Below are 24552 nucleotides of genomic sequence, written 5' to 3'. Positions count from 1 at the left end.
AGATATTAAATACCTTAGCTGAGTGGAGGTTTGAACTAGCCCTTCATCTTGTGTTGAAAAACATTCCTTAGTCTGCATACTGAACTGTGCCACCTTTCATATCAAGGGATATCATTCAGATACTTGAAATGTTGTTGTCATTGCTGTTTTAAGATAGTAGTTGCCTTCTGTCTATGATATTTCGCTCGTATGGCATTTGTAGGGATGGTATAGTTATTTTAAGACATTTAAATGAATGTTGAAATTGAATCTGTAAGTGAACCTACAGAAAAGAAGGCTGAGTTTGTTTATCATTTAACATGCACTGGGTTAACCATGGAAAACGGAATATTTTCTTTTCCTTTCAGATATTTGGGGCCCCATCTTTTGATGATAAAATCCTAGAAGTTGTGGCCGTATTTGGTAGCATGCAGATGGCAGTTTCAAGAGTTATCAAACTGCAGCACCACCGGATAGCTCAGGTCTGTTTCTTGCTTGAAAGGACATAGTATAGTTGTCATCACTTTGGGATGCTGAAGTGTGGGGGTACTCTAGATGACCACTGCCCCACGCATTAATAAAGCACTGAAAGTGTTTTAATTTTAGTGGATAACAAATCGTCTTAAATGATGGATGAAGTATGAAAGTGCTACACCCTTGAGTCCAATCTGGAGAGATGCCACAGCTCCTCATAATCAACATATTTCAGGTGGCCTGTCAGCTTGATTAATATTTATGGCTCAGTAAAATAACGTGTTTGTTCTTTTCCAGTGTCGGTCAGTGAAGATCACCATACTTGGTGATGAAGGGGTTCCAGTGCAAGTCGATGGAGAGGCATGGATCCAGCCCCCGGGAGTTATTAAAATTGTACATAAAAACAGAGCTCAGATGCTAACACGAGACAGAGTATGTGACAGAAAGTGTGTTACGATGCACCTTTGCTAACATTATTTTCCACAGTAATTTGATTTAGTTATAACAGGAAAAAACAGTGCTTAAAAGAATGTTTTGTAACTATTTATGTAACTTATATAGTTACTTGTAGTTGTGTCACTTCCATAATAAGCTAGATAATCATTCTTTTGTATGAGTGACACAGCTCTCTGTTGGTCTTTATCAGTTATGTTAGTGCTATTCCTGTGTTCTTATTAATACATGCTAAGAAGAATGGTCAAAATTTCATATATTTTCATTTTGAGGCCCTAGGTATATGGACAATCACATATTAGAAGTTTAGCAAATTGCAGAAATAGCAGCGTTCTATAATGTCTGTTTTTCATGATAGCTTTTCAGATTTCTCTCCTGTCTCTGTCCTGCTAACCCTGCATCCCATATGACAGTTCAGAAAGAAGGGACACGAGCAGAATCTAGTCACAAAGCCACTAAAGTTCATACTTATCTAAGATTACCATGCTAAAGGCTTAACTATCCCTCAGTTCTCTGTCCTCTACCCGAATCTTGAATTTAGTGTGGAATTAATGGCATTGGAACTGTATTCCAACTATTATTAGAATTATTAAAATGTATTCTTAAAATGTTAACATTTTTTCTTTAGGTTTAAACCTTGCTTTTCTTTCAGATCTGATCTTACTGTCCTCACAAAATGAAATTGTATAATTAGGGCCTTTGCATTCTTACAACTTTTGAAGACACTTGTTGAGGGTATGAGAGGGAGAGAGGAAGAGAGAGAAGTGACACTTTCAGGAGTGACTCATTCTCTGTACTAAGTTTAAAAAAGAAAAGTAATTTAAGGATTTAGAGAGCTTATATTATTTATATAAAATTATGTGCAATTCCACATGCTTTTACGTCTATAAACAAAAGTGCTGCAAATGCTGTGAACTGAATGTGTAATTTGTTTTGATCAGGCCTTTGAAAACACCCTGAAGTCTTGGGAAGACAAACAAAAGTACGATTCCTGCAAATCTGTCATTCGATCTCCCTTATACCCTCAACAGGCTGTTGAGTTGGCTACAGAAGAAGAAGTCACACAGGTCCAGCTGTGCTCACAAGCTGCAGAAGAACTTATCACAAGGTACATTAAAATAAGAAAACTCAATTTGGCAACCTGTATACCGAGATGGAATCATTCATACAAGTGCATGTGTAGACATCGTAGTGTGTACTTTATTATTATTTTGTTATTTTTTGAGGCTCAACTGGTTTGTGTATGTAAGTGGTCAGAATTGTCAGTCTTGAGAAAACTGACTTTTTAAAGGAGCAGTAGATACAGATACTTGAAAAGCTTCTTTACAGAGATACTTTTGGTTGAAGCATCTCATGTTAATCAAAAGCAAAAATGTATTTACTGGGAAAAAGAAAACCCTGAAAATCAACATTAGAAGTGAATAATGTGGATGCACCCATCTTATCTAGTAACGCCGTGTTACCTTGATAGTCAATTAACTGGTATTTATAGAACTTTATACATCTGATTTACTTTTTAATGCACATTTTACAAGAGGAGCCTTTGTCCTGGAATATTTCTCCATTGGTTATAGAGGGAATCTTGGCTATAACAGGTATAGGCATCTACATTCCTGATAATTCATACTGTGGACAGATCAATCTCAGGTGTTTGACTCTTTCTGTGTTTTTTTTAAATAACATAAAATGTTTTCCTGTTCCAGGAGCTTCTGACCAGCCAAATATTTTCTTCTGTTGACTTTTTATTCCACCATTACTTCTTCCTCATCCACTTTTATTTCTCCTTCAAGTCCCTTTATTCACATTTTATTAGATATAAGCACTTTTCAATAAACGTGAAAGTTCTTGTAAAATATTTTACAAATAAACAATTAACACACTAACATTCAAGGAGCCCAAGTTGCCATATCTTCATACCTTTTTGCATTTATCCACTCATTCATAGTTATTGTAGCTTTTTATTTCATTCTTAATACTCAAAATCCTTGTCCCTGTGACCTTAAACACTTCAATAACATGACAGAATCAATCATAGAATCATAGAATGGCCTGGGTTGAAAAGGACCACAATGCTCATCCAGTTTCAACCCCCTGCTATGTGCAGGGTCACCAACCACCAGACCAGGCTGCTCAGAGCCACATCCAGCCTGGCCTTGAATGCCTGCAGGGATGGGGCATCCACAGCCTCCTTGGGCAACCTGTTCCAGTGCATCACCACCCTCTGGGTGAAAAACTTCCTCCTAATATCTAATCTAAAATTCCCCTATCTCAGTTTATTTATATATATGGGTTGAGATGATGGTGAGCTACTGGTACAGAACTGATCCATTGCCTTACTTGTTTTCAAGAACTGCTTGTTTCAGAAGGTATTTTAATAAAGAAGACACAACAATTTTCACATAAAAACTTATTTGAAAAGAATTTAATTGAAACGTTTTATGAAGCTGCTGTTAAATTCATCATAATGATAATCTGTCATAAGCATCAGAAGTGATTCTTGAAGTGCACTGGTAATATGAAGAAGTGCATACTCTTTCTATGCTGTGCTGGTGACTTACATAGACATAGAAAAACAATGTAGAGCATGGGTTTTCCAGCCTTCTGGCTTCTCTGGTCTGCAGTGAGTGAACAGGAATTGTCTAGAGCTGCATCTACTTAAGCTGCTCTGAAAGTAATGCTTCCTAATTAATTCCGTGGAAGCAACGGTAGATACAAAGAAAAGAATAATGCTATTCAAAAGAGCAAATTGTCAGCCATGAAACACTCTTTTTCAACATAGTCACCGTGATTAGCTCTGCATTTTCACATGGTAAAAGCATGTAATGGAATACTGGTGGGTATTCTTTAAGAAGAATATTTAATGCTTTTTAAGATACCTTCAAATAAGTTCACTTAATAAGTGATGGTTTTCCTTTGCACTTCATTTGAGTAAAGATCCCCACATTTCTGGGTACAGTTTTTGCTATGTTGTAGCAGAATAAGTCTCCAGTCTTATGGATATCATTTATATGAGATGCTGAGTTGCTTCAAGTGATACTTGCAATTGAACTTCTGTTATAGAGAGCTGTATTTCTTAAGTATTTCATGACTTTTGTATGTTTTTTCCCATGATAATACTGCATACTGTTAAAAATTGCTCTTTAAGGGAGATAAGAAATATTTTTCTCTTTTTCTTGTTTTTTTTTTTTTTGTTTCATTTTTTGTTTTGTTTTGTGTTTTTTAGAATCTGTGAAGCAGCAAAAATACATGGCCTCTTGGAGCAGGAGCTTGCTCATGCTGTTAATGCGTGTTCACATGCTTTAAATAAAGCCAACCCAAGGTTTCCTGAGGTAAAGGAAGAACAGACGTTTACATTAAGTTTTCATTATGTTTAAGTGAATGCATTACAAGTAAATATATGTGTGAAGTTGTGACATAGGATCAGTTTGTACTCCCAGTTCACATATTGCAACATGTTGGGTGATGGTTAATGACGTTTTTATAAACAAGGCTCATAAATATACTTACCATACTCAAGTTTAAAATGAAATTGCTTAACAGATGAATGGATGCTGTATCCTCTTTTTTTTTTTTTTTTTTTTTTTTTGTCACTCCTTCTAAGGTGAAAGTGAACGGAGATACACACAGATCACTCCTAAAGTATTGCCTCTCCTTTTTATTTCCATAGAAACTACAGCAGATACAAACAGATACAATAACACTGTTTGATAGAGCAAATTCTCAGCTACAAAACACTGTTCTTTATCATGGTTATTACCAGTAGCTATGCATGCTGTGCTCATAACAGCCTGCACCAGCAGGGCTGACCCACTGTTGCTGCTGCCACTGCTGAAACACGTCACCCACCGCCTCACTGTGCTCACATCCTCTGTTAGGTCTTCATAAACATTCTCCAAGTGTCAGTGAATGTTGAGGGGCGCCATTTTTTCTCCCTGGAGGAATTCCACGTCACACCTTCGTTTCATGTCAGACACCATTCTGTCAGACTGCTCCTCTGCTGCCATCTGTCACACGGCAAAAACATGCAATGGGATATTGGCAGGAAGGTTCAACTCTACAGCCGTGCCACCGACATCCACCTCTGATTTTAGGGCTGATATAATGGAACAGGAAACTTGGCAGTTGGAGCAGCCTTTGTACTTCCAGTTGTGAAGGTGCTGGATTGTGTAGCAGCAGGAAGTCTCAGCTCTGTGCATGAGTAGGGGAACACCTCATAGCTGATCAGCTTGGTAGAAATTACATTCAAAGATTCTGAAATTTCTTCATGTGAATGTGAATTGGAAAAATCCATCTACAAAAGAAGGCGAAGAGTTCCCTCCTGATCTATATGGTATCTCAGAAAGCAAAAGATATAGTTTCTGCATTCATCATTACCCCACTCAGCTGATGTTCCCTTTTGTGAGTGCTGGATGTTCAAAAGGCACTTTGATGACTGAATATGTGGAACATCTGAGTTTTGTTGTGGTGGGGAAATACCCAAAGGGAAAGTTGGATTGGAGGCATAAAAAAAATATGTCTGTTGTCTTTAGGAAGCAGTGAAGAATTCAATCCATCTGTAGAGGAGATACACAGCTAGGGTGTTCATCCTGAAGTTGTGCAAGAGTGCATATTAGATCAAGCAAGATGGTGTGCTAATATAGTTCTAAGCAGGAGTAAACCAGACTCATATCAGCAAAGAGCAAAAACAGTACGCAGAGTAAGCTGACATCTGCTTGCAGGCAATCATTTTGATGTGTCTCCAGACAACTAGAGGCATGATAAAGGCTCAACAAATTATATTACTACATACAGGTCAATTCTTGTGAATGTGTTCATAGAAATTTTCATGCTTAGTTGTTATTCAAATGTTATGCACAGAATGCAAAGGGAGCAGAGGGCTGAATCTCCTTTACAATGGGCAATGCTGTTTTCAGGGGTTGGACCCAAAGACGAATAATTAGGTAGAGTATTTCTACAGAGTTTTAACTAACCTAAGCTTATTTATGGTAACTACGTTAGCTAACCTTTGGTTCTTAAAATATGCCTAGCAGCTAACTTATTCTAAGGATAAGGTGGGTGATTCAGATCAACAGTCCATTAAATGAGAACCACAACTTCTCTACTGGCCTTTGCCATCCATGAAAATCATGAATTCATCTCACAGGGCCTGCTCACTGTCTCTTCAAGATTGTATAAGGTCATATTAAATAAAGTTGAGGAAAGACAGTAAATAGATAATCCATTTTTCTTTTTTGTGATCTCAGTGCTGAAGAAGTTGTCACTGTAGTGTTATAAATTGATATATTTCTCCTAGAAGAATACATGGTGAATGCAGTAAGCACAAAGTACTTATTCTCAGTCCAACTAGCATCCCATCAAATAATTTTTATGCTTCTCATTCCCCAGAGCCTAACCAGAAACACTGCCATGGAGATAGCTGTCAACGTGAAGGCCTTACATAATGAAACTGAATCTCTGCTAGTAGGAAGAGTTCCTTTGGTAAGTTGACAAAATACATGATTTTGTTCCCTCATACTTAGTGTGATTTGTTCTTTGATTTAGAATAGTAGCACAGAATTTACGATGTGCAGTAAGCAGCTCTGTAAGGCCAGGTTGAAGATTCTACACTGCATTTATGCCTGGAATCAGAATGAGTTATAAATTCTTGTCCAAGGTTAGTGTGCATCTTCCCTCACTCCAGATATCTATAACTCATTGCTTGGGCTGCCCTTTCTATTAGTCAGTGGAGAAAAATAATATCCCTGTTGAGCCTGAATTCGCCCCCTGTTGCCATAGGGGCATACCTTAGAAAAAGATAAATCGTCTTCTGGAGGTTTAACATTTCAGAAAACTTCTATTATGTGACCACCTTCAGAGTTTAAATAGAGCCTGGAGTGAGAACTATTCTGACACATACATTCAACTTCTACAGATCTAATTTGGGCAAGTAAATCTCACCTTTATTTTAATATCTAGCAGGAATTATTTTGTAACCTCTAGCTGGTAAGTGTTCAAGAAAATTCTGATGATACTTAAAGACTTTTCATCTTCTCCTTTGGCTAGTGTTTCTCTCCTTACAATGATGAAGGCTGCTTAGGAATTGTTGTACCTGGATGTATAATTAGAAAATACCTTTATCTGACACTGTGAAGAGAAAAAAAGGGGTTGGGTTTTCTATGCTGGTCCAGTTTTAGAGTATCAATATACTCAATAGTAAAAGTTATATTTTCTTTGGATTCAGAAACAAATGTATTTAACTTACTGTTGAGTTTATTAGTTAAAAGGAATGTTTAAATTAGGCTCAATTAGACTATGAAAATTATTGGGGCAGGTTCAGATACCTTTTTACAAGTGAAAATTGGTATAAGTCTGTTCTACAGTAGACACTTAAGTTCTAAGAATGGAATGGAGTAGAATAACTAGAATAGAACAGAACAGTTCAGTTTGAAGGTTCCTACAAAGGCCATTAAGTTCAACTACCTAACCACCTTTTTACCAGATATGTTGCCCTTCTCTAGAAACATTCAATTTATATCCTTTTTATATTGTTGGGCCCAGAACTGTACAGAGGATTCAAGGTGAGACTGCACCAGTACTAAACGCAGTGAAAAAATCTCCTTCCTCGACTTTCTTGCAATGTTGTTTTTAAGGCATCCCAAGGGGCAGTTTGCTCTTTTAGCTGCCAGGGCACATTACTGGCTCATACTGAGCCTGCTGTCACCAACGCACTGAGTTCCTTTCTGCTGAACTTCTCTCCAGCCTGTACCCATGTCCAGCATTATGCCATTTCAGGTGTTGAGCCCTTCATTTTCCTTTCTTGAGTTTCATGCCATCAATGATTTCCCAATGCTCCAATCTATCTAGATCCCTCTGCAAGGTCTCTTGTCCTTCCAGAGAGTAATGATCTGAGTGTGCATCTCAGGTTATTACAACTGTCAAAGATTGGGCTCATATGATCTATTTTATGAAGTTTTAGAAGGGAAAAATATTAATTAATTGGTTTTGTCCGAGGAAATTTAAGTGTATCTATTGTGGTTTGTTAGTTTTTTGTTTTGTTAGGTTGTTAATATTAATCCCCCATTTCAGATTGAATGAGGAATCAATAGAGAAACCTTTTTAGTTTTTAAAGTGGTTTGAGAAGAGGAATTAGATAAAAAGTTATAAGTTGGTATTGCAACACTAAGACTAAGTAACTTGCCGAGGTAGTCTAGAAATAATGTTACTATGGAAAGTTTTCAGTTGAAACATTACTTCTCAACATGTTGAGCTGTCCTACCTACAGGCTCTAAAATTTAATTTAATTGATTTATCCATCTATTGGTTTTACATATTGTAGTTCTGCTTCTCATTGTGGTCTGTGCATATGTCTTCATGGGTCAAAGATATTTTTGTAATAAAAAATTGCTTGGAAGTTGTTTTCCTGAGATGTCTGTTGCACTGATTTGACAGCATTTATAGTTAGTATAGTACCCACAGTCCACAACAACAAGGCATCCTTGTAGCCTTATTGGCATTATTTTATAATTGCTGAGGCTACTTTAAACTATTAAATCACACTATTAAATCAGAGATATATGAAATGTAAGGTGTTTTCTTGAAGTGTCAGCTGCTACCTTCATACACGGTTCTCCAGTCTTTCTCCTGTGGCAAACATTCTTTCTGTAATTTTCCTCTTCTTTTTTTTTTTTTTTTTTAATTTAATTTTATGCCTCTTCAATTTTCCCTCATTCCTCTCTCTAGCTGTAAATTGGTGCATTTGTTACTTATATACTTGATAATTTTTTTCTTTGGTTGCCATTTACCAGCTCGAAGTCTTTCCATTATGGCTTCTGAAGAGAAATGTAAATACATATACAGTCTTTCACCTTCTATAAGATTAATAAATTGCATGGTATTAGCTAGGTAACACTGAATAGTGAATTAGCTAGAAAAAATTTGTGGAATATCCCAGATATTATGGCTGGAATACAGCTTGGAAAAAATGTAAAATGTTATTTTCTAGATATTTTCCAAACACACCATTTCAATTTTTACTTTTTACAAAAACATTTCCAATCTGAAACAGAGCATGATTTTCCAATATACTGAGGGAGAAGGATGGCAGTATGCTTCATTTCAACTGAGTGAAATAATCTGAGCTCACTGAAATCAAATATTTTCATATGAGAAATTTTGTTTGGCTATAAAATGAAAAAATCCATTATTTTAAATGCTTCATTTGTAGTGTTAAATTTTATCTTAGATACAAAAATCTTTTTCTAGGTGTTGTAAGAGGAGAATTTACCCTAAATTTGCTGATTTGCTAGCTTTTGCCAGAAGTGTGCTATACGTTTCTATTGGTTTTATTTTTCAGGAGCAGTATTTGTAATGCATACACGTTCTTACCATCAGATGAGAGTTTTTTGTCCTCAAGCAAAATATTTTGCTTTGAAAATCAAGTAATTAGATAAGTGAGAAAGAAATGCTTACTTCATTGATTTGTATAAAAATAAGAGACTGTTCAATTTTAAGAAATTGAAGGTTAAATAAAGATCAGAGTCTGTTTATGAGCACTGAATTCTTTCCCTAAATTCTGTTAGCCTTAGAAGAGAAAAAAACACCACAGCAGGATGGGGCTGATATTTCCAGTATAGCTATACTAAATGGCCATACCTTTGTAGTCCATACTCTGAAAAGTGTAATATGTGCCAACTACTGAAGCAAAGGAAAGAAGTTTCTGTTAGGTAAGATAAATGAATGCAGACTACTAATTTATCACTGAACTCCTAAAAAGTCAAAATGTTTTTCCAGAGCTGGAGATTGAAGATTCTCTTATGTATCACTTTTGAAAAATACATCAACCTGTATGTAACATCACTGCCCTTTTCAAAAGGATATTTTGAACTGCTTTGGGCCCGCTTTTACTTCAAAGTGAAAAACTGGTGTTCAGATTGCTTTATTAGTGATTCCGAGTGATTCAGGATTCATTTCCTTTCCTCATAATGGTGCTTTGCCAACACCAGATAAGCCTGGAGCAGCTTTGACATGGATGAGCTGTTTGCCTTGCCCCTTCCTCACAAGTTTGACTCATGCAACAGCTGAAGAACGCAGCTTTTGGATGAGTGTGAGGTTCTCAAAGTGTTTGTTGATAGAGCCAAATTCCTGTAGGCCAGGAAGTCCCAAGCTTTTCACACTGTCACTACTTTTCCTCTTTGGTTTTTACTGATAACTTTGGCTTTTTGTCTCCCCTCTGGGGCTGCAGTCCTGTCCCTTTTCCGTGTGTGATACCTTCTCCTGCCACCCTCAGCCAGCAGCAGTGGCTGTCACTCCATGTCACGGGTTAAGAAGGCATAGTGCAGATAGATCTTCATCACCCCTTCAGGGATGGAGTGTCTTAGCTAAGGCACAAGATCACTCAGAGGGTGGTACACACTGGAACAGGTTGCCCAAGGAGGCTGTGGATGCCCCATCCCTGGAAGCATTCAAGGCCAGGCTGGATGTGGCTCTGGGCCGCCTGGTCTGGAGGTTGGTGACCCTGCACATAGCAGGAGGTTGAAATTAGATGATCATTGTGGTCCTTTTTGACCCAGATTGTATGATGCTGTCCATTTCCTCTTATCTGACCATGACAAAGTGATCCATCATATTTTGCAAATAATAACTTGGGCCTACTACCATGTACTCAATTTTTCTACAGCCCTTTTCGTACGAAGACTTTTATTTCACTGTTTATTTGCATTGGTTTGTGTGTAGTAGCAACATACCTAGCTTTGAATGTCATATATTAACAAAACTAAAAGTACTGTTTTTCTGGCCTGCTTATAAACAGCAGTTGGAAGCTCCCCATGAAGAGCTGTTGTCTGATGCTTTGCACAGCGTGGAAACAGAGTTGAGAAAACTTGCTGAGATACCTTGGCTTTATTATGTTTTTCAGCCAAATGATGATGAGGTGAGTTTGATTAATACTTCCTGTTTCATTAGAATTATTTTTCTGTTAAGAGGAAAGAGTAGATTAGACTCCTCATAATCTAGAGATGCAGTTTCAGTAATGATGCTGTCTGCTGTGAGCAAGTTTCTAAGCATAGGGCATATTTTTATTACATATTTTTCTCCCTCCTTGAAAATGTTTTGAATGGTTATTTTGGAAATGAAACGGGTATGGAAATAAATCTTGATATAACGCTTTACAGAAGTAAAATTTGGTCTTAGTTTTTGAGATTAACTATGAATTACTGTCTCAAGTATGCTATTTAATTTATAGTTAAAAGTTAATTAAAAGTAACTATGTCTATTCTTTCATGTAGGATCCCCCTCTGGATTATGCTAAAAGAAACAACAGAAGTACAGTGTTTCGCATAGTGCCAAAGTTTAAAAAAGAAAAAGTTCAGAAGCATAAGACCAGCCCTCAGCCTGGTATGTGTTCTGAAATTACAACAAAAATAGTTGCATTTGATCAATATGTAATTTTGTGTTTAGGTGGGCTATTTTCTTCCTTTTTTTTTTTTTTTTTTGGTAAAAATTGAAATGCTGTACTCCATCAAACTGAAAACTCTTGACCCTGATAAAGTAAAAGGCAGCTGAACTAACTGGTATTTTCATTAGGATGAAGATTTCCTTCAGTGAGTTTAGAAAGCATTCAGTAGCATCCTAAGACTTTCAGATGAGCCAAAGAACTATTGCACAAATATTTAGATAGCAACTATTTTTGTCATGAAACAGGACCTGTGTCTTCACTGATGGTTACGGTTGACTAACTAAAAGTAATACAAGCCATACATAAACACATCATTTCCCCACGAAGCTTCAATTCAGGTTTTTCAGGTAAATTTCAGGAGCTGTGTAATGCCTTTATCACACTGGTTTAATTAACCAGTTATTCTTAAATTTCAGATGAATTTGAGTTCAGTAAGTTGGGCAAGTCAAACAAAAAGCCATGATAGCCAATATTGATCTTTTAATTAGTGGAAGCTGAACAAACTCCACTCTCCTCTCTTTCCTCTGTTATCCATGAACTTAATTCTTTAATATTATGTCCAGGAGTTAATCAGTGATCAAATGATCCTAAAATTGTTTCTACATCTTTGTGTTTTTAATGGACAATCTGCAAAATTTGCAAAATTTTACCATTGTTGATTAGTCTTCTAGATTTCAGATTAGACTTCAGATTCATTTCTCTGCAAAACTAAATCAGCATTGGATGATGTGGCAAAATTTTACGAATAAGTAGCATAGCTGTTTTTTAGGACTAATGTGGGCAACTAACCTTAGAGAACAATGTTATACAGAGAGCTTATTCGTGGCCTGTGTAACACAGTAGCTTGAAGAATACTTGTAGCATTAATTAGTACTATAAAGTGTTAGTTAAAACTGAACTTGCTTGCTGCCATTGCTATATATGAAGTATGGTTTATGTATTAATTTTACCTGTTGATTAGCTTTTGAAGGCTTTCTCCTCTCCCTGGATGATAACTAATACATTAATGGCATAAAGAAGAACAACATTAGATTTTGCGTCACTGATCCTAAGATGGTTTGATGTGAATTTGTGGAGACATGAGGTTTTAAAGGCTTTACTGAAGAAACTGTAGTAAAGCTGAAAGCATGGCTGCAAAGCAAAGAGCCCCAACTTTGTTTAGATACTTTCTCATGTTAACTGCTAACCTGTAACCTGCATGTAAAAAGGAAATTGTCGTTTTTTTTCTGGAAATGACACTTCTAACCTTTCCCTTCGCTAGCACGGCAGTTCTACTCTGTTTTCCATTCTCTTTGGCCTAACCTTTGCTTGTAATGCATTTGAGCATGTAGAAATTAAGGGGGTTTTGCTCTTAACTTTGGTAGTTCAAAAATGGGGCACAGATGAAGTTGCTGCTTGGCTGGATCTGCTCAGTTTGGGAGAGTACAAAGAAATCTTCATCAGCCATGACATCCGAGGCTCTGAGCTTTTACATCTGGAAAGGCGAGATCTTAAGGTATTTCCTTTGTGCTACTTTTCTGCTATTGACCATTTTCTTTGACAAAACAACAACCAACTTTTCTTCTTTCCCTGCACTTTTTATATGCTTTTAGCTTGGCTTACACTGTGCAAATATGCAATAAACTAATATGCGCTGTCCTTTGGCCTGAATTTCTTAGTGCTGAGTTGTAATTTGTAACCAGAAATACCTGTGTTATGAGAGATTTCCTTTTTACACCTTATGTAGAATGACAGCATTATAATTTATGTCACAGGAAAAGCGTGTTGATATCTTACTGACGTCAGTGTAATACAAAGTTATCTTCAAGAGATCACTTATTCCACTAATCAGGATCAGTATGGATCAGTTTCTTAAGCTGGTGTGATGATTTTGAATATATCTCCTGCAAGGTCAGCAGCTGCAAGCAGCTGACCTGCTTCAAGTGATTTATTGTGCGTAAACTGGATAAAGTAAATTAATAAATGATGGCATTGGACGTACATGGCATTGGCATTTGTGCATCAGAGTTGACTTTCACAGTAGCATTTCTCATTGCCACCCAACCTCTTCCCGCTTTTAGCTATATAGATTTAAAAAAGAATGTTTTCTTTTGTCTTTCTGATTGCCTCAGAGTTTAGCAGAGAGAAATATTACCTAGCAATCTGAGATGGTTATTTGAGCTTGCTGGTCTTTTTCAAGAGCGACTTAAGTGCATCCATTGTATGTAATAGTGGCCATATCTTTGGGGATTCATTACATTAGTTTTTCCTGGAACTCAGTGGTAATGAGTTCTTGATAATGTGTTTTGCAACTGCTTTTAGCATATCAGAGAGGAAATAGGATACTGTATAAATGGCAAACATTTACATTTAGAGTGCAGGTCATCACTCTAGCCACAGTGCTGTAGTCTCCAGATGTGAGCAATACCTTCATGCAGATTAGCCATTTTTTGTAAAGTTTCTTACATAGTTGGCAGTCCTGACACTATAAGGTAGTGCTTGCATTCTGTGAGAGTTGCAGTAGAATGCAGCTGCTGATGTGTCTGATATGATGTGTTTAGTTGTTGTATATTATTTCTCCTGTTGGTTCTAGATCACATAAGCTTCTTTCTGTGGAAGCTAAATTCCTTTCTTTCAGGACTGTACAAGATAACCCTTTAATGCAGAATACTGCATGGCAGTCCCTCCAGGCAAGCAACCCTAATGCTCCAGTGATGGATATTACACTTAAAGTTTAACTGGGAAATTTAGCATCATACAATGCAAAATTCTGCTAAAATGTTAAGGAATGTTTATAAAAATACGATATCAAGTTTGTTGAAATGAAACAAATAGAATAGTTCAGTTGGTAATCAAGTTAAGATAATCAAGTTCAACTGCCAAAGATGGTAGTTAAGACCAATGTTAAACTGAACTGAACTTAAATAACAGAATATAGCACTCATCCTGCTCATTACATCTGGATCCTGATCTCTGCAGGTAGATAATTAAGGGTTGCTCAGGAGTCCTGCGTTTTTCTGACCAGTGACCTGGACTAGCGTCAAGGTAGAATGTGATATGTAGAACAAGAGGTCAAGATGTCACCAGCTGCCCTGCTAAATTTTTCTCCATTTTTCTACTGAGATGTGCAGATGAGTCTTCAGTGCTTCTGTGAGCAATACTCTACCTACAGCCTCTCCTCCAGTGCAAGGCTTGTGCTTTCTTGCCAGGTTAATTGGCGTAGTCATCGATTGACAGTCTCTCAATCCATGTGCAGCATTTACCCCAGTGACCTTTCAGGTCTATGACAGGAAAAATAGCTGCTCATATTAATTCAATCCCTTGGGCTCACCTTTCTATCTGTGTCAGAAGTAGAAATGAAAAGCAGTAAGGAGAAGGAGTTGATGAAACTCTCTTCCTTTGCAAGTGTCACTGAAATAGATCGATACTTTAGCTGAAGAATTGGGTAGGATGTCTGTCTTCATATTCCTGCATAGCTTGTGGACCTATTCCAAGTTACTGTATGTGTGGCAGATGGCAAATGTTTGAAAACGAGGAACCGGATACCTCTGTCCATCTATTCCCTCCAATAATACCCTTTCTCTAGTCTCGTATTCCTGATTTTAGTTAGGGCAATCTTAGACTTTTGCAATATTTGATTTTCTTTCCATTGAAGAAGGCCTGGAAATTGTGAAATGTGCTGTAGAAAATACAGCAAGAGCCTCATTGTGATTTTTTTTAGCCTTCTTTCATGATTAAATTCATTGAAAACTAGACTCTAAAGTAGATGCTGTCATTCTTAGCATTGACAGCTTGTCTCTATATGTATAACTTAGTAATAATCAGAACTGCAACACATTTGGTTGGACTAGGGTGATGTTTCCTTAGAACTCCATAGCAGTGTTGTCTTCCATGAAGGTTTTCCATGTCTTTTGTCAGCTTGATGAGGAGTGGAAGGCTAAGAGTATGCTGAGGACTGGGAAATCTCATCTATGTCTTTTATAGTATCACTTTAAAGAAAAGTTCTTGCATGGAAAATGGTAAGATTTATTAGACTGTAGGAACTTGTGATGTCCTTTGACACTGGTTGTGCCACTGGGGTAGGTTCTAATCTAGAAGATGTCAATAGTAAGCCCTACTTATATAAAATGCTTGGTAGTTCTACACTGGTGGTATATTCTACCAGCAACATCTGTGGGGCAAACCTGGAATAAACAGTTGTTGGCTAAGCAGACAGAGGGCTAATCACTATTATGTAATGCAGATGAAAAACTCCGTCAAGCTGTTGCAATAGTTTTTATCAGCTTTTTCTTTCCCAACGCTTTTGTGGTTTTTTTTTTTTTTTTTTTTTTTTTTGTTGTTGTTTTGTTTTTTGTTTTTTGTTTTTGAGGATATTTTGATCTTTCCCTGCTGAAGACAATAGAGATGGTTAAATTGGGTTGGGAGAGCATATGGAGAGGTTATCCCGTAGTTTTAAGGCCATAGCTAGGAAAAAAAAAAACAAAAAACGGGCTGTTTTCTTCCTCATACTCTGGCAAGATATCTTTGGAGATCATTTTTTGGGAGATGCATGGAAGGCTTTTGTAGCAGACCTTTCTAGCCTGAGATAAGAGAATTTCTGCAGACTTCCCCAGATCAGTAGTAAACTGAGATATCTTCTAGTGTCGAGAATACATAACTCCTAATTTCCTTCAAACCAGTCTATTACACAGACATGGAAATTCAGAGATTGGGGAGTTTTGTTTGGTTGTTTTTTTGTTTGTTTGTTTTGGTTTTTTTTGTGACATAATTTAGCATAAATTGTGGTAAATCTTTTGAGATTTGCTGGTCTCATCTACATTATAGCACGTTCAACTAAGATGGAAACAAAACTAAAATCTCTACTCACTTTAGCATAGGCATTGTTGATGACACTTTGTGAAGGCTGGTAGAAAAAGTGGCTTGGTTTTCTGGGAATTTTATACTATCAGATCTTTTTTCTGATCTCTGGAGTCTGACAGTACGTTGCTATGTTGCTTATCCAGTAGTTCTACTTATGAGAACTGTTCCGAAAGATTTGGAAGTTCTTAAACTTACATATATGTGGCTTCTTGCAGTTTGGAATGTGTCCTACAGGTTTTACATTGGATGGAATTTCTGCCACAGAGCAGCAGGGGAATTTCAGTAGTTTCAATACTCTTGCATGCTTTTGAGTCTTCGGAAAATTAAGTTTAGCATAAATAAGAAAACATTCCCCAGCACCAAATTCATGATGAAAAAGGTTAATGTCATTGTTGGATGAGTTTAACAAGCTTGCCAGCTCTCTTAACTTAAAAATCAGTGCTACTTTATAGTTAACTGTTTATTTTATTTTTCTCCACAAAGTGATGTGAATATGCATTAGTGGAAACAAAATATAAATGCAATATGGAAAAATCAAGTATTTTTTTTCTGATAGCTTTATGAACTGCACTTGGTTTGGGGACTCGAGCACACTGTGAACTCTTTAATACTGACACCTTTGTGCCAAAGTGCTGTAACGAATGTTGGTGTATTGAAGTTATTTACACTTTTCTTCTGAAATAACAACCTTGTTTTTTTTTTATCTCTAACATAACAAGAGTTCAGCCTTGACTCTGAAAATTAACGCGCCTGTTTAATCTATGCTTTTACCCCAAAATAATTAATTCATGCCAACCTTTTCTTGCTTTGATGAAATGCAAATGCAAAGTGAATTGCACACTTTTAAATAATGTGCACTGCAGGTTTTCTGAGGTTTCTGTGACTGTAGAAGGGTAGATGCAGCCTTTATGTAAGCTTTTCAAAGAACGTTCCATATAGTTTCATCTTTTATTCTGTATGAAAACAATTATTTCAAGCCATTAATTCAACTCCATTCCTTTTTATGTCTTCATAATGGAAAAGTCTCCTACTAAAATGAAAGGATTTTTATTTCAGAGGGATAGGTAGAGAAATTTGTTCAGACTTTTCTTTAATCATGGTCTGTTTAGGTAAGGTTTATTCTACAAATTACTATACTGTTTGAATTCACCACTAGCTCAACATGACCAACACAAGGATTTTAAAGAGTTTTTCAAAGCTGGGTTTGACAGACAACAGAAGCAGGTTTTCACCAACATCAGATGAAAATTCATTAGTGCAGTTGGGGATCATTAACACAGCTGGGCATTCTGTTAGGTTTCTCTGACTATCGGACCAAGTAAAAATAGGAGAAGAATGTTCTCTAAGCTGTTACTAATGCTGGAAGAGTTTTGCTGCAAGAATTTCTTGCCTGTTGTCACTTAGGCAAAGATGGGTCCAAGAAACTGATATTAGAAATACTTCGACTGATATGTTTGTGTGAGTGGTGCCTGAAAGAGATCTGCATTTGTGTTTTTACCATTTCCTTTGGGATGTGACGATCATGCCTATGAGAAAATTTTTTCCAGCTCTCTAATCATCAAGGCAGTCCATGTTAGGAGGCTGAACCATTTTAGAATGAAAAACAAATGCTTACCTTTTCTAATGCTCTCTGAAGGGAAGTTGTCCTACATGCCATTACATCCGCTTTCACTTGAGAAACTGGGGATGTGTGTGCTATTTGCTTCAGACAGACATCATAGGGCCACAGATCAAGTAACATAGCTGGACAGAAGCTCTAATCCATCTCATCCTACCAAGTATTTGATTACTGCATTAGAGAGGAGGGGGAGATTGTTCATTTTTCTAGAAATTACGAAGAGACTTGTACTTAGAAATCAAGCAAAAGATGTTTTTGAAAGATTGTAATACTTTCGGTTATATGGTTATTGCAGGTAAGTAATTTTCAAACAGAGATACACTGTGTGCTGTAAGCATTTTTTAGGTGACATTTGCTAGAGCCATAGATTATTTTCAAGTTAATGTTGATTGCGGTTAGCACATTTCTAGACATCTTTTGCACGGTTAGATAATAATCATGGCCTTTAAAAAAAAGAAAAAAAAAGTAAATGACTTTTCTTCTTTTTCTCTCCCTTTTTTTCTTGATTTCTGTAGGACCTGGGGATAACGAAAGTGGGTCATATGAAGCGAATTCTCCAGGGAATTAAGGAGCTCAGCAAGAACACCCCTTTGTCTGAAGTGTAATTGTGCTGGTGCTCTCAGAAGAGAGGGAACATTGCTGGAGAAGCGAAGCCGTTGCAGGCACTTGGCTGTCTTTGTAGTTTACTGTATGGAAGAATAAGCGCTAGCGTGTTCGTACAGGCTAGCATTGCCCAGTACTTGTGTGGCGAAGAGCTTGTTGCAAGAGCATAAGAGAATTTGTGCCAAAAGGAAAAAAAAAAAAAAAAAGAAATGGTTATGCGTTCTGTGAAGGAGTTTTCTTGGTGTTCACACTTGGCCAGTTCAGATAAGCACATTTTGGTAAATCAGTTGATGGTGAACTGCACTGACTGGAAAATATATCAAGAAACGATCGCTTTGCTTACATGCAGCTCAGTATGCCTCTCTCTTACAACGCAGCAAGATGCCGCCGTACAGCACGAGGTTGTCTGGTTGCCCTTCCTGGGCACAGATCCCCTACAGCTTCCTGTGCAGGAGCCTGAGAGGTGGCCGCTTCCGAGGTTCCACACGCGGGTCTGGCAATGCCTCAGGTACCAGGCGCTCACGGGCCACGCAGGATGGGGAAAGATACCTTCTTGTACTCTGAATGCCAACTATAATGCATGGTGTGCCTGCCTGACTTGTCTGTCATTCCGTTGCATGACATATCTGATACTTTAAACACTTGAACAACTTTTATATCGGTTTGAATGAGAATTAATTTATTACTACTTGAGTGTCCTTTTTCGGTTCCAGGCACTTTTCTATTCTTCAGTGTTGTGTTATTCCTAAATGAGTTCTATGGCAAAGGATGTGTGGGTGTGGAAACTTAAGCATTTGTGCCATATTCAGCAAGTTGTATGCATTATATATGATTGGGACGTTGTACAGTTAGATTTTTAAATATACCATGTACAGAAGGTGTATCAGGTAACTAACTTATGAGTATTTTTGAAAGATCAGTACCTCACAAAAATATCAGTTGGCTTCCTGCATGGAAAACGATAAGGAATTTTCTCATGGTGCATTAAATGTAGTTATCCAGTTATCTTAAACATCCGTAGCATATCGGAGCTTTTAGGAACTAATGGTTTTATTTATTCTGCTGTGCAAAAAGCAGGTTGAAAGATTAACGAAAATTTCTTACAGGAAAATTCGATTTATTTATCACGCATAAATAAGGAAAGTGTTAAAATGTAGCAGCTGATTTGATTTTTGTGGGGTCAGCTTATACTCATTACTAATATACTATTAATTTAAAAAATTGTCTGTATGCATTTCTTTACAGAGGCATCAATTTGTTCGTCAGCACTCCTACATCAGTAGATCATAAAAAAAATTAAGAGAATCTGAAGTTTTACACTATGCATGCAAATACGATTCACATGCAAACTAGTAATCTGTGAGTGTTATAAGGTTAAAAATGAAAGCCATCTTTGTTTAGTAATTGCATTAGACTAGAGTTTATAAGGCTATTTACAATTTACTTAAAAAAAACATAGCTTCATAATTGAATTTCTGGTTAATTTCTCACAAAGTATTAAACTAGTAGAAAAATAACGTACATAGTATCTAGGGGTTAAGACACACAGAAGCTGCTTCAGTGGCTGAGATGAGATGATACTGCATCACATGCAAGAGAACTTGCACAGAACTGCTTGTCTTGCTGTTCTGATCAGTGCAGCTTTCCCACCCCAGGAACTCTTGATTTATGCTTTATTGAGTATCTTTGTCAATTCTTACAAGTTAACAACCATGTTAATATCTATTTCTGTTTTCCTAGTAGACAGCAGAGTAAGGTTTCATTTATTTTGCCAAAAGCTTTTCCTTACTTAAAGGGGACAACGCCAAGTACCACGGCCAGATTTTGTCCTCCATTTCTCAGGAGGATGGTGAGATTCATCCCTTGGGAAGTCAGATGTGCTCCCCTCATTGTTCTATTGCAAGTAAAGTTAAAAAGGAGGAAGGCAAGCTTTGTTTATATCCATTTATAGTACTGCACGTTCTTGCTGCTGTAGGTTAAACCGTCACCGCTCTGGGAGCTTTGTGGACATAATTCATTGTTCTGGTCAATAAACAAAAGTAAAAGGCAATGCTCCATTAGTTTTTTGGTTCAGAAAGAAACAAAAGCCATTCACCAAGTGACATTATTTTCATGCTGTTGTATTAAAAGCATATGCAAACAGTGGAAAGATTTTTTCTTTTGTGTACTTGACGTTGACCCCTTTAATGATGACCAAATGTCATCTGCCGAGTCTTCACAAGTTACGTGTCCTTTTCTCTTTGTTTCCTTGTAAGCTAAGCTATATTTTAATGTGTGGCGCGATTCTGATGTGTCAGTGTTGTGGTTGATGATGTAGTTAGTCCTCCTGGTCAAGTTGAGGACATAATTCATGATATTATTTTCTTTGCTTTCCTGATTTACTCTCCCCATAGCTTTCAGTCTTGCTATCTGCACTGCAGTAAGATGGGCTCTGGAACAGGATTGAGTTAAGGCCATGTGATGACAGCTATAAAGGCCTACACAGTATGAAAAAAAAAGGGAGATACTTTTAGGCAGGAAGAATGACAAAGTGTTGTTTTGGAATGCAGCTTTCTTATGACACTCTTCAAATTACCTCAGTGTAGGACAACTTGTCTTTACAAAGTTCCATTATTTTAAATGATCACCAAAGAATTCAATTTTGATTGTCCTAAAGCAGAGGGGTTTTTTGAAAAGTGCAAGTAGAAAAACCAGTTTAGGCAACAGTTATGTTTGATTTAATAGACGTCCGAGAGAGCACGTTTCATGCAACTCCATGCCTTAGAATAGTTTTGAATATCTGTTCCAAATGCGTTGGACAAGGAGGCTCAAAATATCTTACAGGATTTCTCTGTTGAGGTCGTGTTTTGTATCTGTAGTATGAGATGTGGCTTTTGTCAAGATTGATTTTCGAATGCAATGTTACTATCTCGTGATTATTGTAGATTTACAAGTATGGTTTTTTTCCCTACTGCTCTCGAAGTCCCAGCTCCCAGAACTGAGGACACACGCAGTTTCATTTTTAACACACAGAATTCTTTATGATCTAATCTCGATGCTTAAAGCACTTCAAAGCATACTTTCTAACATTTCATAGAATCATCATAGAATCATAGAATGGCCTGGGTTGAAAAGGACCATAAAGATGTGGCTCTGGGCAGCCTGGTCTAGTGGTTGGCAACCCTGTCTGTGGGAGGGGGGTTGAAACGAGATGGTCTTTGAGAGCCTTTTCAACCCAGGCCATTCTATGATTCTGTGATCATCTCGTTTCAACCCCCTGCTACGTGCAGGGTCACCAACCAGCAGACCAGGCTGCCCAGAGCCACATCCAGCCTGGCCTTGAATGCCTCCAGGGATGGGGCATCCACAGCCTCCTTGGGCAACCTGTTCCAGTGCGTCACCACCCTCTGTGTGAAAAACTTCCTCTTAATATCCAACCTAAACCTCCTCTGTCTCAGTTTAAAACCATTCCCCCTTGTCCTTTCTCTATCCATCCTTGTAAATAGTCGTTCCCCCTCCTGTTCATACACTCTCTTCAAGTACTGGAAGGCCACAATGAGGTCTCCTCAAAGCCTTTCAATACAAGGAAGGTAAGCAACTTGCCTTGAAGTAGTTAATTTTCTGGAAAACTAGTTATCACAGTAGCTTTTGTGGAGGCTAATTCAACATGCTAGATTCAAGACAAAAATCACTATCCAGTACTCACTGGATTCATTTTTTTCCGTAGTCTAACACAACTATACTGTCTGTCAGTGTACCTTAAAATCTATGAAAGCAATGCCAAGCAATCAGCATTTTTTTGAAGTGGATGGTATTCATAGAGTCATAGAATGGCCTAGGCTGAAAAGGACCACAATGATCATTTAGTTTCATGTAGATGAATGTGCTCCACTTCAAAAAGAAGAGGAGAAGCAGGTTGTAAAAAGGCAGTGCATTGCTCAGAGTGCTTTTGTTTTTCATCATTTTCCTATAGATTTTTCCAGCTAATTGCATTCAGGTGTCTTAGCAGCTTCTTATTTGGGTGATACAAATATTGCCTTGTAGTACATAATGCCTTCTTTTTAGAAACTGGATCACATCAGCCAACTGCGTGTTTTTAGGTTTTTGGTGTTTATTTTTGTCTTACAGTACTTTAAAGAAAAGCTTGTGCAATTTTTTTTTTATAAGATGGCAATTGAAAATTTTATTCATGGTATGTTTTTACGTATTTCCCCTTAAACAACATTTTTTCTCCCAATCACCAGCTTCTGTCAAAGAAAAATATATTAAACTTATGGAAGAACAGAATGGAAAGCAGGTGTTCAAAAACCCTCCACGACTATTCCTAAGGATTCCTTACTTTGGGTCCTCTAAATAATAAATAGAAAACATCCTTCTTTCTCCATCCCTGCCCAAAGAAATTCAGACTGAAATGTTGTATAATTGTAATTCAGGCAAGAGGAATTGATTTTTCTTTTTTATTATGGCATATTTTGTATTTTCCTGTGCTCTTTGTATGGAAATACAAAACCTGACAGTTTTTACTCTTTAATTGAACTCACTGATACTAATTCACTTAATGAAAAAGTCATAATGCCTTGATAATGCATCTTACTATGGGGTTAAATAATCCATGTTTCTTATTGCATCTAGTTTTCTTTTGTAGAAGACTGGAACCTTTCCACACATAATATAAAAGTAAAGTATAAAACAAATAGGAGATGAAATACAGCAATGTTGCCTTTAAAATAAATTTAGAACTCTATATTATGCATAGATAATTCCACAGTGGATATGTAAGAAAAAAACCTCCAGACCCCAGTGATTCCATTTTGCTCAATGTTTGCTATTAATGATTGCATTACTAATGTTTAGTGCTCTTTTTCCTTTGCTCTCCCCATGCCCCAGAGTATTAATTTATTGCATACAAGTTTGACAGTTCTGGTAACTAATAATTAGCAGTGTAAAGTCTATTTGTGAAAGTTAATGTTACAAGCAATGCATGTTGTTGAGGATAACAGTGCTGGAGGAATATATTCTGCTTACAGCTAGGAGATGATCTGTCACTTGTGTAAGTGAGAGCCACAGCAAACTGTATGAAGTTTTTCTTTTATTTTTTCACCCCAATGTACCTCTCAACTGCATTGCTCTGAGTGTCACATTCGTGCCACGGGCTCTCCCATTTTTTGGTTGTTTTCTTAGATTCTGTGTTTTGTGGTATGATTTTCATATCATCAATTGTGATGCTGCTTATGCTCACTACTAAGATCTAACGTTTGCAGGAACTGTACATGATTGTATGTTTGTCTTAAGCAAAAGGAGTTTTTGGTCACCTTAGGAAACCGAGGAGTTTGGACAAGACTTAAACTCTTCCTGCTGCCTCTTCATAGTTGAATGGTAGTGTCAGCAGGATTGATAGAGCATCACGTGGTAATTATCAGCTGAAAAACTTCACTGGTTGCATAAAGTCCTCTATTTATATTGAGAACATAGTGTGCAACTCAATCTTTTTTACAAAAGGAGAAAAAAAATTCTACTTCTTACTACTGTTGCATTAGGTTAAAAAGCTCTGTTAATGGGTAGCTTATGTACTTGAGATGCTCATTTCTGCCACACAGAAGCCCAGACTGCTCTCACAAAGCAGTCCAAAGTATTCCATTAGGAAGCCATCTGGAGAGTTCCAGGAGGCTTACAACCATTTAGAGCTAATACCAGTGTTTATTGTGACTTTCCTAGGCTTAATGTGTTTGCCCTCAAGTTTATAAGCAAAGGGAATGTTTTTGAAAGTTGCATTTTTGAAGTCTTTGGAACTAAACTTAAAATTCTATCATAGAATCGTGGACTCATAAAATTATTTGAGATGGAGGGGACCTTTGAAGATCAGTTAGCCCAACTCTCCTGCAGTGAACAGGGACATATCATCCTTTGTTATCACTAATAGTAATAATAATAATAATAAAATATTAGCACTATTAAGACATTGGCAAACCAGCAAAATTCTGGCAGCTATAGACCTGAGACTACTCTTGGTCAAATTGCAATCAGTTCAGCTGCAGTGGTTAAAGAGCTTCCACCTTCAGAGCAATCAGCAGAAAATGTGTATATTTATGTGCTTTAATGATAAAAATCTATTGCAAATAATCAAAAAACTTCTCTCCCAATTGACACCACATTTTTATATAAACACCTGGATCAG

General features: G+C 37.1%; 1 protein-coding gene across 2 annotated transcripts in view; it reads left to right on the top strand.

Annotated features, from left to right (window-relative positions):
* Window positions 1–18400, top strand: part of DGKH (diacylglycerol kinase eta) — a gene marked incomplete at both ends in the record, with an annotated part of 145115 nt that extends 126715 nt beyond the window's left edge. Inside the window, 9 exons of one of the 2 annotated variants that reach the window (XM_079548220.1) lie at window positions 348–461; window positions 751–885; window positions 1848–2014; window positions 4130–4235; window positions 6292–6384; window positions 10694–10813; window positions 11169–11277; window positions 12703–12833; window positions 18311–18400. In XM_079548220.1, the coding sequence (XP_079404346.1) occupies window positions 348–461; window positions 751–885; window positions 1848–2014; window positions 4130–4235; window positions 6292–6384; window positions 10694–10813; window positions 11169–11277; window positions 12703–12833; window positions 18311–18400 (1065 nt within the window). The remainder of the gene's footprint in view (window positions 1–347; window positions 462–750; window positions 886–1847; window positions 2015–4129; window positions 4236–6291; window positions 6385–10693; window positions 10814–11168; window positions 11278–12702; window positions 12834–18310) is intronic. The other variant, XM_079548221.1, reaches the window with a different exon arrangement.
* Between the last annotated feature and the right edge of the window lie 6152 nt (window positions 18401–24552).

This window comes from Tetrao urogallus, assembly GCF_951394365.1.
Source record: "Tetrao urogallus genome assembly, chromosome: 1".
Lineage (NCBI taxonomy): Eukaryota > Metazoa > Chordata > Aves > Galliformes > Phasianidae > Tetrao > Tetrao urogallus.
Note: the sequence above shows the minus strand (reverse complement) of the source record. Positions and strands in the feature narration are given on the sequence as shown.